Source organism: Aspergillus lucknowensis (assembly GCF_044049455.1).
Source record: "Aspergillus lucknowensis strain CBS 449.75 chromosome Unknown BJX67scaffold_62, whole genome shotgun sequence".
NCBI classification, from domain to species: domain Eukaryota; kingdom Fungi; phylum Ascomycota; class Eurotiomycetes; order Eurotiales; family Aspergillaceae; genus Aspergillus; species Aspergillus lucknowensis.
Genome location: NW_027263606.1, coordinates 106492 through 120030, shown reverse-complemented (window position 1 = coordinate 120030; position 13539 = coordinate 106492). Strand labels below are relative to the sequence as shown.

The window sequence follows — 13539 nt, the reverse complement described above, 5'->3', positions numbered from 1 at the left end:
GGACCTGAGGGGTCAACCGAAGAAGGGAGTCTGAAAAGGGAAGAGGCAATCACCACAGGGCAGAGGTCTCGTGAAACAGAGGGGTGAGGGGGCGCGGATTGACTCAAAGTGGGATGAATCAGAAAATATTCACCGCCCGCCGGCAGAATTTTTAGTGCAAACACGAGGAGCAAAGCGTCGATGGACATCCCAGAAACGCAGCTGTCGGAGCTTCAAATCTCGCCCACGCAGCAACCCTACTGTCTATTTACGGAATGGCAGGAATTTTCGAGGCCCCGCGGAATGCGGATACTCTCTGTGAGTCCTCGTACCCCCTGTCGCACGATACCATGCTTCCCCGCCCCAACTAACCAAGCCGCACAGTCCTAGGAGGGCAGAAAATCACTGGCGCCGATGTTCGAGAGCAGTGCGGTATGTCGAATCGGAATATGCGGCGTGCCACCTTTCATTGAACCCCATCCTGATAATATCCCAGTCCTTGCGACGCAAGCGATCGCGAATGTGGTTAAAAGCTCGTTTGGCCCCTCAGGCCTGGACAAGATGATGGTGGATGATATAGGTGTACGCTTTCCCCAAACCCCGCGATGCCTTTGAATGTTTGCTGATGACCACTAGGACGTAACGGTTACTAATGATGGAGCCACCATCTTGAGCCTCCTGGATATTGAGCACCCTGCTGGCAAGATTCTAGTGGATCTGGCTCAGCAACAGGATAGGGAGGTACGTTCTATCGTCCTTCACGCGTCTGGCTGCGTTGGAGTATGTTTGATGATTCCAATCTAGGTCGGAGATGGTACTACGTCTGTCGTCCTCATTGCAGCAGAGCTCCTCCGCCGAGCGAACGAATTGATGAAGAACCGCATTCACCCTACAACTATCATCAACGGATACAGGCTAGCACTTCGGGAAGCCGTGAAGTATATGAATGAGAATATCTCCAGCAAGGTTGAGAACCTGGGAAAGGACAGCCTGGTCAACATTGCGAAGACGTCGATGTCGAGTAAGATAATTGGCTCCGATGCCGACTTCTTCGCCAACCTAGTTGTCGATGCGATGCTGTTGGTGAAGACCACAAATCAGAAGAGCGAGATCAAATATCCAGTAAAGGCCGTGAACTTACTGAAGGCGCACGGAAAGAGTGGAACTGAGTCGGTCCTTGTCAACGGTTATGCTCTCAATTGCACCGTTGCCTCCCAGGCTATGAAGACCCGGATAACAGATGCCAAGATTGCGTGTCTTGACATGAATCTGCAGAAAGAGAGGATGAAGCTTGGTGTTCAAATCACAGTCGATGATCCTGACCAGCTCGAGAAAATCCGGCAGAGAGAATCCGGAATTGTTATTGAGCGTGTGGAAAAGATCCTTAAGTCTGGAGCAAACGTCATCTTCACGACCAAGGGTATTGACGACATGGTTCTCAAGCTCTTTGTTGAGACGGGTGCCATGGCCGTCCGACGTTGCAAGAAGGACGATTTAAGACGAATTGCTAAGGCCACCGGAGCTACCTTGGTGAGCACACTTTCTGACCTAAACGGCGATGAGAAATATGAGGCATCCTACCTGGGTCACGCAGATGAGGTTGTTCAGGACCGGATATCCGACGACGAATGCATTCTTGTTAAAGGCACCAAGGTCCACACCTCAGCTTCTATCATTCTCCGGGGCCCCAATGACTTCAGCTTGGACGAGATGGAGCGTTCAGTTCACGATTCCTTATGCGCCGTCAAGCGGACATTGGAGAGTGGTAGCATCGTACCGGGAGGCGGTGCTGTCGAGACAGCCCTCCATATGTATCTCGAAGAATTTGCCGTCACAGTAGTAAGTGTTATCAGCCTCCTTGTCTGGTCTCCCTTCTCACAAAGACACAGGGCTCGAGAGAGCAACTCGCCATTGGCGAATTCGCCCAGTCTCTCCTTATCGTCCCAAAGACCCTAGCCGTTAATGCTGCGAAAGACTCCTCCGAACTTGTTGCACAGCTCCGGAAACGACACGCTGTATCCCAGCGCGTCCAGGACGGTGAGGCTAACGACAAGGAGAAGGCCATCGCCAAGAAAAAGGAATACCGGAACTACGGTCTCGACCTGGCGAAGGGTCGTGTCCATGATTGCATCAAGGCTGGTGTTCTGGAGCCTAGTATGGGTAAACTCAAGCAGCTCAAAAGTGCTGTTGAGGCTTGCATCGCTATCATGCGCATTGATACAATGATCAAACTGGATCCCGAGCAGAAGGGGGATGACGGGCATGGACACGATCACTAGGTCAGCCCGCTGTTCTAGGATCTGGGCACTCCATCTACTATCCGCTAATCTAGACAATCGAAAAGTATAATAAGATCTTAGTATTCTATGACCCTATTTTTGTGCTCCATGTGATGGATACTGGATTGGAAAGTACATTTTCCGGGCACTTGCGGCACCGCAATATTGCTGCCCAAATTTATGTATGATAGGTAGTCCTTCCTAACACACCGTTATCAGGGTACGATACGGCAAATATCAAGCGATTACCTTGCCAAAATTTCGTCGCATAAGGAAATGGTGCATTATTCGATGCAGCCTCGGTGCTAGAAACAGGATGATCGTACTGCAAGCTGTCTAAATTCAGAAACAAACACCCGCTAAACCGAATCAATTCTGTGCCGTCAACGCCATGATATGGTTGAAAGGAATGCAGGCAATGCGTAATTCCCCACAGAAGGAAACAAACAAGCACATGAGGAAAATTGCGGTATTCGAGGATCATTCGTCTTCGTCTCCATAAGAGTCTTTCGTATCAGCCCAGCCGCATCGCCATCTGCGACCTTCCGTTTCTCCACCGGCTCGCAGGTCTCTTGCCTCGGGTCCCTCGCGCCAGCATCGGGCACTATAGTCATCGCTGATTGTTACGAGCTCGCCATTAACTGTCCACGAAACGGCAGATACTTCCTTTTTGTGGCCTTCGATAAGTGGAGTACCGGTGTTGTATATCGGAATTGTGTCTTCTAGACGGGCTGGCAGGCCAACGCCCGAGTTGGTACGGCGCAGACCAGAACGGGTGGAAAAGGACGATGTTCTCGATGACGATTCCGTCTGGACCATCTGCTGTTGGGCAGAAGAGTCGAGAAAGCTCTCGTCTGTGGGAAAAATGAGAGGACAAGGCTCGCCACTCCCGACCGCCAACATCTCCGGTTTGTCGCTGGTGGCTTTTCTGACGGCAATCTTGACATAGAACGAAGCAACCCGGAAGCAGGGGTGACGGAAGCCATACAACGGTCCAAGACCTTCCTTATCAGACCCGCCCGAACGTCGAGGGCGGGCGTTGTTTAAGGAGAGTTCTGGAGCGTGGCCAAGAACTAGGTGGGAAGTAGAGTATGCATATACTGTGCCATCTCGACATAACGAGTATAACCTCGAGCCATCGCCACCCAGTGTCATGGCCGTAACACCAAACCGCCGATATTTGATGTGACTATCTGGTTCTCGCGTGGTGGAAAGGGGAAGCGCCGGACGACCACGGCGATTGCTGTGCGCTGTACGTAAGTCCCATAGCCGCACGCAAGAATTGGCCTCAGATGCGGTGACAAATAGGTTTTCCCGGCCCGGGGGAAGAAATGCGAGTGAGGTCACGGTGATATCCGAACGAGCTACTGGAGGCTCCGATTTCTCCGGGGCCATGACTTGAGGCATCCAGGCATGTGCACCGTGAACAGTATTCAAGACCTGAGGATACGTCATCTTTGAAGACAACGCGGGATTCAGCTCGGCCTCAGATTCAAGAGAGCACTGGACCTGCAACGAAGGTTTCTCGAAGCCCTTGCACCGCAGATCCCAGATGTTAACATTCCCATCACGGCTGCAGGTTGCAAGGACCTTGTTGTTGGCTGCTGGTTGGAACTTCACTTGCTTCAAGGACGAGACGTGATTAGACAAGCAGTACACCGGTTTCTGAGTAGTCATGTCAATAACGATGGCGGTCTGGTCACCTGAAGCCGTCGCCAGTAGCATATCATCAGAAGAGAAATCTAGGTCCATTATTGCGTTGGCGTGCGGGCGAAAGGTAAGGTACGCTTTCGAGAAACCGACTTTATCGTCCTTTGCAGAATCTAGCAGTCGAATACCACCTTCCTCATCCCCAACAGCGACAAGAGTGTTGGCTGTGTGAGCGGTTAGACATCGTAAACCATACAGGAAGCTGGGACTAGACGCACTGTGGCATGATGCGGTACAGAATGGGAGTGTGGGGCGATCGCCTGACCAGCTTGTACAAGCATAGCTATCGTCGGGTCGAGAGTAAAACGTTGAGGTCAAGTCCTGCCAACCTAAATCACAGTAAGAACATGAGACAAGACGGCAACTCGACAGTCACGAACCAGCACCAGAATTGGATCTCATAGTCACTCGATTGGCCCGAGTCCCTAGGACGCTGCGCATGAACAACGCCCCCGAAGTCTGCAAAGCCTTGGATCGCATGACAGGGAAGACTTTCAGGGGCGTTTTGGTAGGTGGTGCGGCCTTCTCTTGGTCAACCCGCGGCCCAGCGGCAACCTTTATCTCTTTCAGAGGAACCTCCAACTCTTCATCTTCCTCAACCAAGCTCCTAACTCGCGGCTTCCGCAACGGCGATGATTGAAGAGGGGATCCAATGGACGAAAACGACAGTTTTCGTTTTTTGTTTGGGGTTCGCAAAGGGTCCGAGGATTCCGGCTTGCTCATCACAGCCTTCAATGTCCTCGTAAAGGCGGGCCCCAGGCGATTGACTGCCGGAGAGCTGAGGGCCTTGAGGGCCTGACGGCTCGTCCTGACTGCACCTACATGATTCCCACTATCCAGTAATGAACGAGGCGTAAAGAATCTCCTAAAGGACCGAGGAGTGACTGGAGGCGGCTTCTTTGGCTTGTGGCGTATCCCAGCTTCAGACGCTATCGAGGGAGGAGACGAAGGGATCTCTTGTGGTGACGGGAAAAAGATAGGTTCAGATCGTGGCACTTCGGGAAGGTCATGACTGCCAGCCATTGTGTCCCATAGGCAAAACAAGAATACAAAGACATTCTACAGGAACAAGGGTGAGAGGCTGAAGGGGGGTTAAAGGTTAGTGAGACGAGAGAACTCGAGGCATTGTGGAGCTGAGAATCCACCAGCAATTATTCACGTCGCGGACAAGAAGGGGAACAGGAACGGAGCGAGGCTCGTGTCGACGTGCCTGTTTCGTGACGCGGAACAGCAAATACGGCAGGCGGTAGAATCTCCCACTTTCGATCCCATGAGGCAGGCGGTCAACTGTAGATCGGGTTTTTCCATCCAGAAATTTTGTCTTTTTCTTCCGTGCTTGAGTGTTTTCCTTGCGTTCAGAGTGAGAGCTTCGCACGCTTTCTTTTGAATCGGAAATGGCTCCCGTCAAGCGCAAGGGGAACCCGCCGGGGGAGGCGTTTGTCGGTAACCCCCAGAAACGAGCGCGCGTGGGCGCAGAAAAGCCCAAAAAAGACGGAAAGTGCTCTGTGGACCCGGGCCCCAAGGCCTCCGAGCTTACAGTCTTACGGGATGATGAACCATCCTTCCCTCGCGGAGGCGGAAGTGTCTTGACTCCTATTGAGCGCAAGCAAATACATATAAAAGCGACGAAAGACGTCCTCTTCGAACAAAAGAGCGGCCCCAAAGCGACTCGAAAGGACGCCAACGATGCGGATTCCGCAGACGATACGGATATGGGGGATGGAGAAGACGATGTTGTTGTCTCGTCCAAAACAACTAAAAAGCAGAAGGCAAAGGGGAAACATGATGCTAAGCAGGATAATCGTGAGAGAAAAGGTGTCCGAATTGAGGGGTTGAGTTTCAAGGTATGATGGCTCTTCAGTCCATGATATTCCATCATTCGTGCGCTAATAAAAGTAGCGCTTGGTGCCGGGAACAATGGCTCTAGGACAAGTGTCAAGCATCAATACACATAATATTGGAATTTCCCTTCCAAATAACCTGACGGGCTACGTGCCTCTTACCGCCGTGTCAAAAACTCTTGAGAACAAGATCGAGAAGATGTTGGAGGAAGACCAAGACTCTGACGAGGAGGATTTTGATTTAAATGACTACTTTTATTTGGGACAATATCTACGGACCTATGTCGTATCAGCGGGAAAGAAGACTGCATCGAAGAGCAAGAAGCGCATCGAACTTTCAATCGATCCCAGATCAGCGAACACAGGGCTTCAGCAATCGGACATTGTTGCCGACACCGCTGTCCAAGCGTCAGTAGTGAGTGTCGAGGATCACGGTTTGATCATGGATCTCGGTATTGAAGGCTCTGATGTCAAGGGCTTCATGTCAACCAAAGAAATTGACCCTAGAACCGACTACTCCACAATCAAGGAAGGGTCCGTTTTCCTGTGCATCGTCACGGGCCAAAATACGAGTGGCAACGTTATCAAGTTGTCTGCCAACCTTCAGTCATCGGCGTCAATCAAGAAGGAGCATTTTCTCAGCACCGCTCCGACTATCCGCACCTTCCTTCCGGGTACCGCAGCGGAGATTCTTCTAACCGAAGTATCATCGACAGGGATGATTGGGAAAATCATGGGCATGCTGGACACAACCGTGGACCTGGTGCACTCTGGTAGCGCTTCGGGTAAAACAGACCTTGTGAAGAAATACCACATTGGCGCTAAAATCAAGGCCCGTCTGTTATGCACTTTCCCCGGCTCTGAGCCCTATAAAATTGGGCTTTCGACGCTCGACCATATCCAAAAATTCGCAACGGAGGGCCATGGCCCCAATTCCTCTGCTGATGCTCCTGCTATCTCTGCAGTGATCCCCGAAACCACGGTTGTGAAAGTCGATCCGGGTCTTGGTGTCTACGTAAAAATTGGATCAACAAAGCACATGGGGTTTGTCCATGTCTCGAGGCTCGCAGACGGGCATGTGGAAACCATCTCCTCTGACCACGGGCCTTTTAAGACCGGTACCACCCACGAGGCGAGAGTTGTCGGTTATAGCGCGATTGACAACCTTTATGCATTGTCTTTCGAGAGGAAGGTCATTGACCAACCTTTTCTTCGCCTTGAGGACGTAACTCTTGGCGCAGTAGTTAAGGCGACTGTGGACAAGGTCCTAATTGGAGAATCGGGGGTAACTGGCCTGACCGTTTCCCTGGCCGATGGTATAACAGGGTTTATCCCGTCGATGCACTTCGCAGATACGCACCTACAGTTCCCTGAAAAGAAATTCCGAGAGGGCATGACGGTCTCCGCGAGAATCTTGTCGGTCAGCCTTGAAAAGCGTGAGATCCGCCTGACCTTAAAGAAAAGTTTGTTAAACAGCGAAGCGGCTGTCTGGAAGGACTACCGAGACATAACGCCAGGGTCACAATCCCCAGGGACCATTGTGAACATCGTGCCTAATGGAGCGGTGATTCAGTTTTACGGCACGGTTCGTGGTTGGCTTTCTGTGTCGGAGATGAGCGAAGCCTACATTAAAGACCCTTCGCAGCACTTTAGACTCGGCCAAGTCGTCAACGTCCATGCCCTTAATATTGATGCGCCTCAGGAGAAGCTATCCGTATCATGCAGAGACCCGTCCTCGCTTGCCGAAGGTTACAGAATGTCTTTTGAGACCATCCACCCTGGTCAGTTCGTTACGGGCACTGTCTTTGAAAAATCAGACGATTATATCCTTTTGAAGTTGGATGAGTTTGGTGGCCTCGTGGCTCGACTGAGCCTCGATCAAATTGCCGATGGATCTGTTTCCAAGCGCTCCTCAGCTCTTTCAAAGCTTCGAGTTGGTCAGAAGCTCAACGACCTTGTCGTTCTCGATACCCATCGTGCTCATCGACTCATTCACGTAACGAGCCGACCAAGTCTCAAGAAGGCGGCCAAGGAAGGAAAGATGCCAGCCACATTCGAGGAAATCCAGGAGGGCGCTGAAGTTACAGGTTATATTAGAAATATTACGCCTACAGGGCTGTTCATGCAGTTCCTGGGCGGCCTTATCGGTCTTGTTCCTAGGCGACTTGTTGGGTTGGCGAATGCAGACAAGCCTGATTTTGGTATGACCATTTCACAGGCTGTTTCCGCTACGGTTCATTCTCTTGACATTGATTTCCGGAGATTCGTTCTGAGCCTGGATCCTTCAGAAGCGACACGGGCTGGCCCAAAGAAGGGGTCTGCGCTGAAATTCGCAGCGGAAACCGCGTCTCCTGACGAGATTCTCGTTAGTCCGATTGATGCGACCCTGGTCTCGAAGTCTGAAATCACTGTTGGAAGGGTCCTGAAGTGCAGGATTAACTCTGTTAAAGCGACTCAGATAAACGTCAAGCTTGCCGAGAATGTTCAAGGTCGAATCGATATTTCCGAGGTGTTTGATAACTGGGAAGACATCAAGGACCGCAAACGCCCATTGAAACACCTCCGCCCTGGCCAGGTCGTGTCTGCGAGGGTCCTAGGTATTCACGATGCTCGCAGCTTCACATACCTTCCCATCAGTCACCGTTCTGGAAAGCATCAGGTTTTTGAACTTTCCATGAAACCCAAATTCGTGGAGGCCCCAAACCCCGCACCCTTAACGATTGAGCGAGTTCAAGCTGGCTCTTCTTCGTTTGGCTTTGTCAACAATGTGGGTGATGACTTCTTTTGGGTCAGCCTGTCGCCCAACGTCCGTGGAAGATTGCGGTTCATCGATTCATCTGATGATCTATCCATCCTAAGCGACGTGCGAAAGCAGATGCCTATCGGATGCGCGTTAAAGGTTCATGTGTCTAGGGTCGATGCTGCAAAGGGACGTATTGACCTCTCGGCCCGAGAGCAGTCCGATAAGCTCTCGTTTGAAGACCTAACCGTTGGAATGATCTTACCTGCGCGGGTTACAAGGACCACCGAGAAACAAGTTATTATGCAACTCAACGATACGTTAGTTGGTGCTGTCGACTTGATCGATATGGCGGATGATTTCTCCAAGGCTGATCCAAACGTTTACCACAAGAACGAGGTAGTCCGTTCATGTATAATTGACTTGGACAAGCCCAATAAGAAGATATATCTCTCTTTGCGGCCGTCCAAGGTGCTGAGCTCTTCTCTTCCCGTCCAGGATCCGGAAATAACATCAGTAAACCAGCTCAAGGTCAACGATATCATCCGCGGCTTCGTGCGTCGGGTTGCGGATGGTGGGCTCTTTGTGACCGTTGGCCACAATATCGTCGCGTTTGTACGTATTTCGGATCTTTCAGACTCGTACCTTAAAGAGTGGCAAGTCTCTTTCCAGGTTGGCCAGCTGGTCAAGGGTCGAATTACCCTCATTATTCCCGAACAAAACAAGCTCCAGATCTGTCTGAAAGAATCCGTTCTAGATCCAGCCTACAAAGCCCCTGTCACACTCAACGACCTCAAGTCTGGCCAGACAGTCACGGGCAAGGTCCGCAAAGTCGAGCAGTTTGGCGCATTCATTGTTGTCGATGGATCCGCTAATGTCAGTGGGCTTTGCCATCGAACGGAGATGGCCGATAATCGTGTGGAGGATGCCAGAGCCTTGTATGAGGAAGGTGATGCTGTCAAAGCGAGAGTACTTAAGGTCGATCGTGATCAGGGGAAGATATCTTTCGGACTGAAGGCTTCCTATTTTGACGGCGATGAACTCGAAGACGAAAGTAGTGGAGGCGAGGATGAATCCGACGGTATCAGCATTGATGGACTTGGCGGTGATGATTTAGGAAGTGGTGGAAGTGATGAAGGTGACGATAGCGACGTCTCAATGGGTGGAGTCAACCTTGATGAAGAGAGTGGCAGTGATGAGGACGATGAAGAGGAGGGCGAAGAGGGACCCACACAGAAAAGCCGACAAGGTGGTCTCGGTGCATTTGGATTCGACTGGAATGGCAACGCACAAGACGACGAAGACGAAGCAACCCGCTCCGATTCGGACGACAAGGATGAAGGACCGCGAAAAAAGAAAAAACACCGCAAGCCGGAGATCCAAATCGATCGGACCGGCGAGCTAGACGCGAACGGGCCTCAATCAGTGGCAGACTACGAGCGGCTTTTGCTGGGTGAGCCTGATTCTTCGCTCCTTTGGCTGGGGTACATGGCATTCCAGCTCGAGTTAGGTGAGGTTGAAAAAGCTAGAGAGATCGCTGAGCGTGCCCTTCGTACCATTACCATTGGACAAGATACAGAGAAGCTAAACATCTGGGTTGCAATGCTTAATCTGGAAAACACGTACGGTGATGATGATACCCTTGAGGATGTGTTCAAGCGTGCTTGCCAATACAATGATACGCAAGATATCTACGAACGGTTAACAAGCATTTATATCCAGTCCGGGAAGAACGAGGTAAGATATCCTGCCCAGCACTCTACCATAATGCATGATTGCTGATGGCCCGTCTCCAGAAAGCGGACGATCTCTTCCAAGCGGCCCTCAAGAAGAAGGTCTTCCCATCGTCGCCCAAGTTCTTCATCAACTACGCCAGCTTCCTCTATGATACAATGGCGGCACCAGAGCGTGCCCGCGCTCTACTCCCTCGCGCCCTCCAGTCACTCCCGTCACATACCCACGTCGAAACAACATCAAAATTCGCACAGCTCGAGTTCCGTTCTCCAAACGGCGAAGTTGAACGTGGTCGTACTGTATTCGAAGGCCTTCTATCGTCCTTCCCTAAGCGCGCTGATCTCTGGAACGTTCTCGTGGATCTGGAGATCAAGAACGGCGATTCAGAGCAAGTACGCCGTCTGTTTGAACGGGTGCTTGGGTTGCGCGATGCTAAGAAGGGCGGTGGTATGGTTATTGATAGCGGCAAGAAGCTCCGACCAAAGCAGGCCCGCTTCTTCTTCAAGAAGTGGCTTGATTTTGAGGAGAAGGGAGGGAATGAGAAGATGATTGAAGAGATCAAGGCGAAGGCTGCAGATTATGTTAAGTCTTTGCAGCAGGAATAGGGTTTCTGATTCCCAATTACTGTGATGATATCGGTGTTTGGGCTCATACAGTGTATATAAAAGCATCTTAGCCTGTACGGTTTTCCCCGTAGACTCATGGTAAAATTCATTTCCCAGATTCTTTTTGGACCGACACTTTATTTGAAGAGGCTTGGGTTAGAGTATATTTATGACTGCCTCTTCTCAGCCATCAACCGCCGATACTCCTCAACTATATTCCTCCTCTCGTTTGCGAGCTCTTCTCTCCGCCGCAAGCTCCCCACGGAAGAAGGTACGTTCGCAACATCTACCTTCGCCCCGCCACGAACCTTGAACACCTCCCTCGGCTTCTTCAGTTGCGGTGGCGCCTGTGCCACGTCAAATGGATTCACAGCGCTCCTCTTTTTCTTCAGCTTTGCCCATGGATCCGGTCCATCATCATTGTCAGCCCCGTCACCACTCTTTCTTTTCCCTGCAGGTGCATTACGGTTCCTCTTCCTCTTCCCGGATTCAATCTCCCACTCCTTCCAAAGCCGCAGTTGCTCTTCCATCTCCTCCTCCCTCTCTTCCCGCTCTAACGCCTCCCGCTCCTTAATTCGTGCGTCGTCCTCTCGCCACTGAGCCTGCAACCGGCGCAAATGCTTCTCATGCTTCGTGGACCGGTGGTCCTTGATTTTCGGGAGGTCGTTAGGTTTAGACGGGTTATTCGAGCGTTTCATTTGGGAAAGGGGCATTTCGCGATCCACACGCGCAGCGAAGTCAGAGAGTTTCTCGCCGGGGAGGATTTTAGGTGCCAGAGGTGCAGCTGTCTTCTCTCGTGGCTCTTGGTTTGTTGATGTCGTGGTGGTAGTTCTAGCCGGGGCCTTCTTCTTATTCGTAGATTTCTGCGTGATGACGGGTGTATCGCTTTCGCTCCTGCTTCCGTCCGAGTAATCATCGCCATCGCCGTCTCGCTTCCGCTTCTTATTTGATTTCCCTCCTATCTGATTCCGCTCCTGGAGCAGCATCAACCGCCGGAATGCACGTGGCGTGTCATCGTCGAGAGCGGATTTGTTTCTCACGGCGGCGTTTGAATTTTGTTTCGTGGATGTTTTGGAGCTCCCTTTGCCTTTGCCTTTTCCTTTCGCTTTTTCTGGTTTTGATGGGTCTCGGACTGGGAGGGATTTCGCGATTAGGGTTGGGGGCAGGTCGTATATACTGGATTCATGAGTATATTAGTTCCGTAAACCGGGTTTACAAAAATATAAAAAATTGCTGAGGTACCTATTGTCATTTTGTCTACGCTTGTGCTTGTGAGGCATTGTGGCTGCGGGTTGGCTTGACGGGTTTTTGCTCAACAAAGCATTTTTGTTGCGGTTTATCTTATCGCGGCTGGCATGGGGCCTTAATGTTCCAGCTGCCAAGGTTTCATTCTACCGCTTCCTGATTTGGATTATTCTGCCGGCGCCTGCTGATGGTGCTTGGTCCATTATTCTCTCCATATCTGCGTAGCCCGTAGTTTTGATGATATGTGAGACAGTACTTGATTGGACTGATTTAAGAATTTGGATTTGATGCTGTGAAGGCGTCGTGGAAGCCCCGAGACGGCCGAGCGGGGAGCAAGTACAGCTACGAATTGGTCATCCTAGGGCTGGGTTTGGTTGTTGCCTCCGCCGTCAAGAGAGTTGTAGGGACTGAAACTGCTGCCTTATACTCCCGGCAAATTTGACCTTCATTTCAGTCCATTCCTTGTAACCCAGCATCAAAGCGCCATTAAGGTCATATTGCCGTTCTGTGGCGGGTAGTTGACAGAGTTACTAGTGAAAGCAGGTGAATGTCTCTATCAGCATTGGCTCGTCAGGTGTCTCGAAATCGTTGTTGCCTTGCTTGGAGATGGCTAATTATAGACTATGTTTGCCTATCGAGGAGGCGACGAGACATCCTCTCCACGCCAGATCCACCGCGGGGGGGTATGTCCGTTTCCAGAACCTGGTTCAATAGGTAGTGGCCCGAGATGATATTATTAGCGCAGTCGAGCTTGCGCGACATGCTTCTGTGTTTATCGTGATTGATGGGCCGCACAGAAGTCAGTGGAGGAGATTGCACGGAGATGAGTGCAAGTGAGGCAGGAATCTTGCGCGAGAATTGGCCCCAAAGGATGCTTGGGAAGTGTATGTTGTTTGGCATGAGGACACCCTTGACGTGCCGTTCCAACCGGTGTTTGCGTCATTGGAGCTGAGGTTATGGCCGATCGCAAGGTTCAGATGTCTTGGACGCCATGGAGGTCCTTCTTTTGCAAAGCATTGTTTTGCTCGGAACACCGAAAGGATGAGGATAGCGTCGAAAAGCTGCTGGAATTCATCATTGGAAGTTGTGGGGTTGGCGCAGGGAACCCCTGCACTTAGGTCTCATACAAAATACAGCCCGCTGGCTTGCAGAAGGATTGGTCGAAGAGCCATTTGGTTTGCTGGGAGTGAGAATGATGTGCTGAGGGGCCGCCGAATGGTAATGTCGACTATCATGGAACCCGATTCGGGTCCGAAGAAGCTTCAATGTTGTTAAGCTCCCAAGCAAGAACCGTGGAGGCTCGTTGGCAGCGACGCCCCCACGCCCACAAGGATCAATGACGACGACAGCGTCGATGAATGATCTGCAACCAATTTATCGATTTTCGAGAGCAGAGCCGTCTTGTG

The 13539-nt window shown here is 51.2% G+C and overlaps 4 protein-coding genes across 4 annotated transcripts; 2 read left to right on the top strand and 2 right to left on the bottom strand.

Annotated features, from left to right (window-relative positions):
* Nucleotides 1-254: 254 nt before the first annotated feature.
* Nucleotides 255-2258, top strand: BJX67DRAFT_385352 (chaperonin-containing T-complex alpha subunit TCP1; the record flags this gene model as incomplete). The annotated part of the gene is made up of 6 exons (XM_071033838.1): nt 255-297; nt 364-411; nt 476-561; nt 616-720; nt 784-1818; nt 1869-2258. The coding sequence occupies 6 exons, from the start codon at nt 255-257 to the stop codon at nt 2256-2258; spliced, it is 1707 nt and encodes a 568-aa protein (XP_070881742.1).
* A 78-nt stretch (nt 2259-2336) lies between these two features.
* On the bottom strand, nt 2337-5280 carry BJX67DRAFT_291394 (WD40-repeat-containing domain protein). The gene is made up of 3 exons (XM_071026820.1): nt 4349-5280; nt 4187-4297; nt 2337-4132 (listed from the first exon to the last, which is right to left on the bottom strand). The coding sequence occupies exons 1-3, from the start codon at nt 4989-4991 to the stop codon at nt 2739-2741; spliced, it is 2148 nt and encodes a 715-aa protein (XP_070881741.1). The 5' UTR covers nt 4992-5280; the 3' UTR covers nt 2337-2738.
* Nucleotides 5281-5291: 11 nt separating this feature from the next.
* On the top strand, nt 5292-10972 carry BJX67DRAFT_291368 (putative rRNA biogenesis protein RRP5). Its single transcript, XM_071026819.1, has 3 exons — nt 5292-5812; nt 5868-10286; nt 10346-10972. The coding sequence occupies exons 1-3, from the start codon at nt 5363-5365 to the stop codon at nt 10886-10888; spliced, it is 5412 nt and encodes a 1803-aa protein (XP_070881740.1). The 5' UTR covers nt 5292-5362; the 3' UTR covers nt 10889-10972.
* On the bottom strand, nt 10968-12210 carry BJX67DRAFT_365714 (uncharacterized protein). The gene is made up of 2 exons (XM_071030289.1): nt 12131-12210; nt 10968-12064 (listed from the first exon to the last, which is right to left on the bottom strand). Exons 1-2 carry the CDS (start codon nt 12166-12168, stop codon nt 11056-11058), a joined length of 1047 nt encoding a protein of 348 aa, XP_070881739.1. The 5' UTR covers nt 12169-12210; the 3' UTR covers nt 10968-11055.
* Between the last annotated feature and the right edge of the window lie 1329 nt (nt 12211-13539).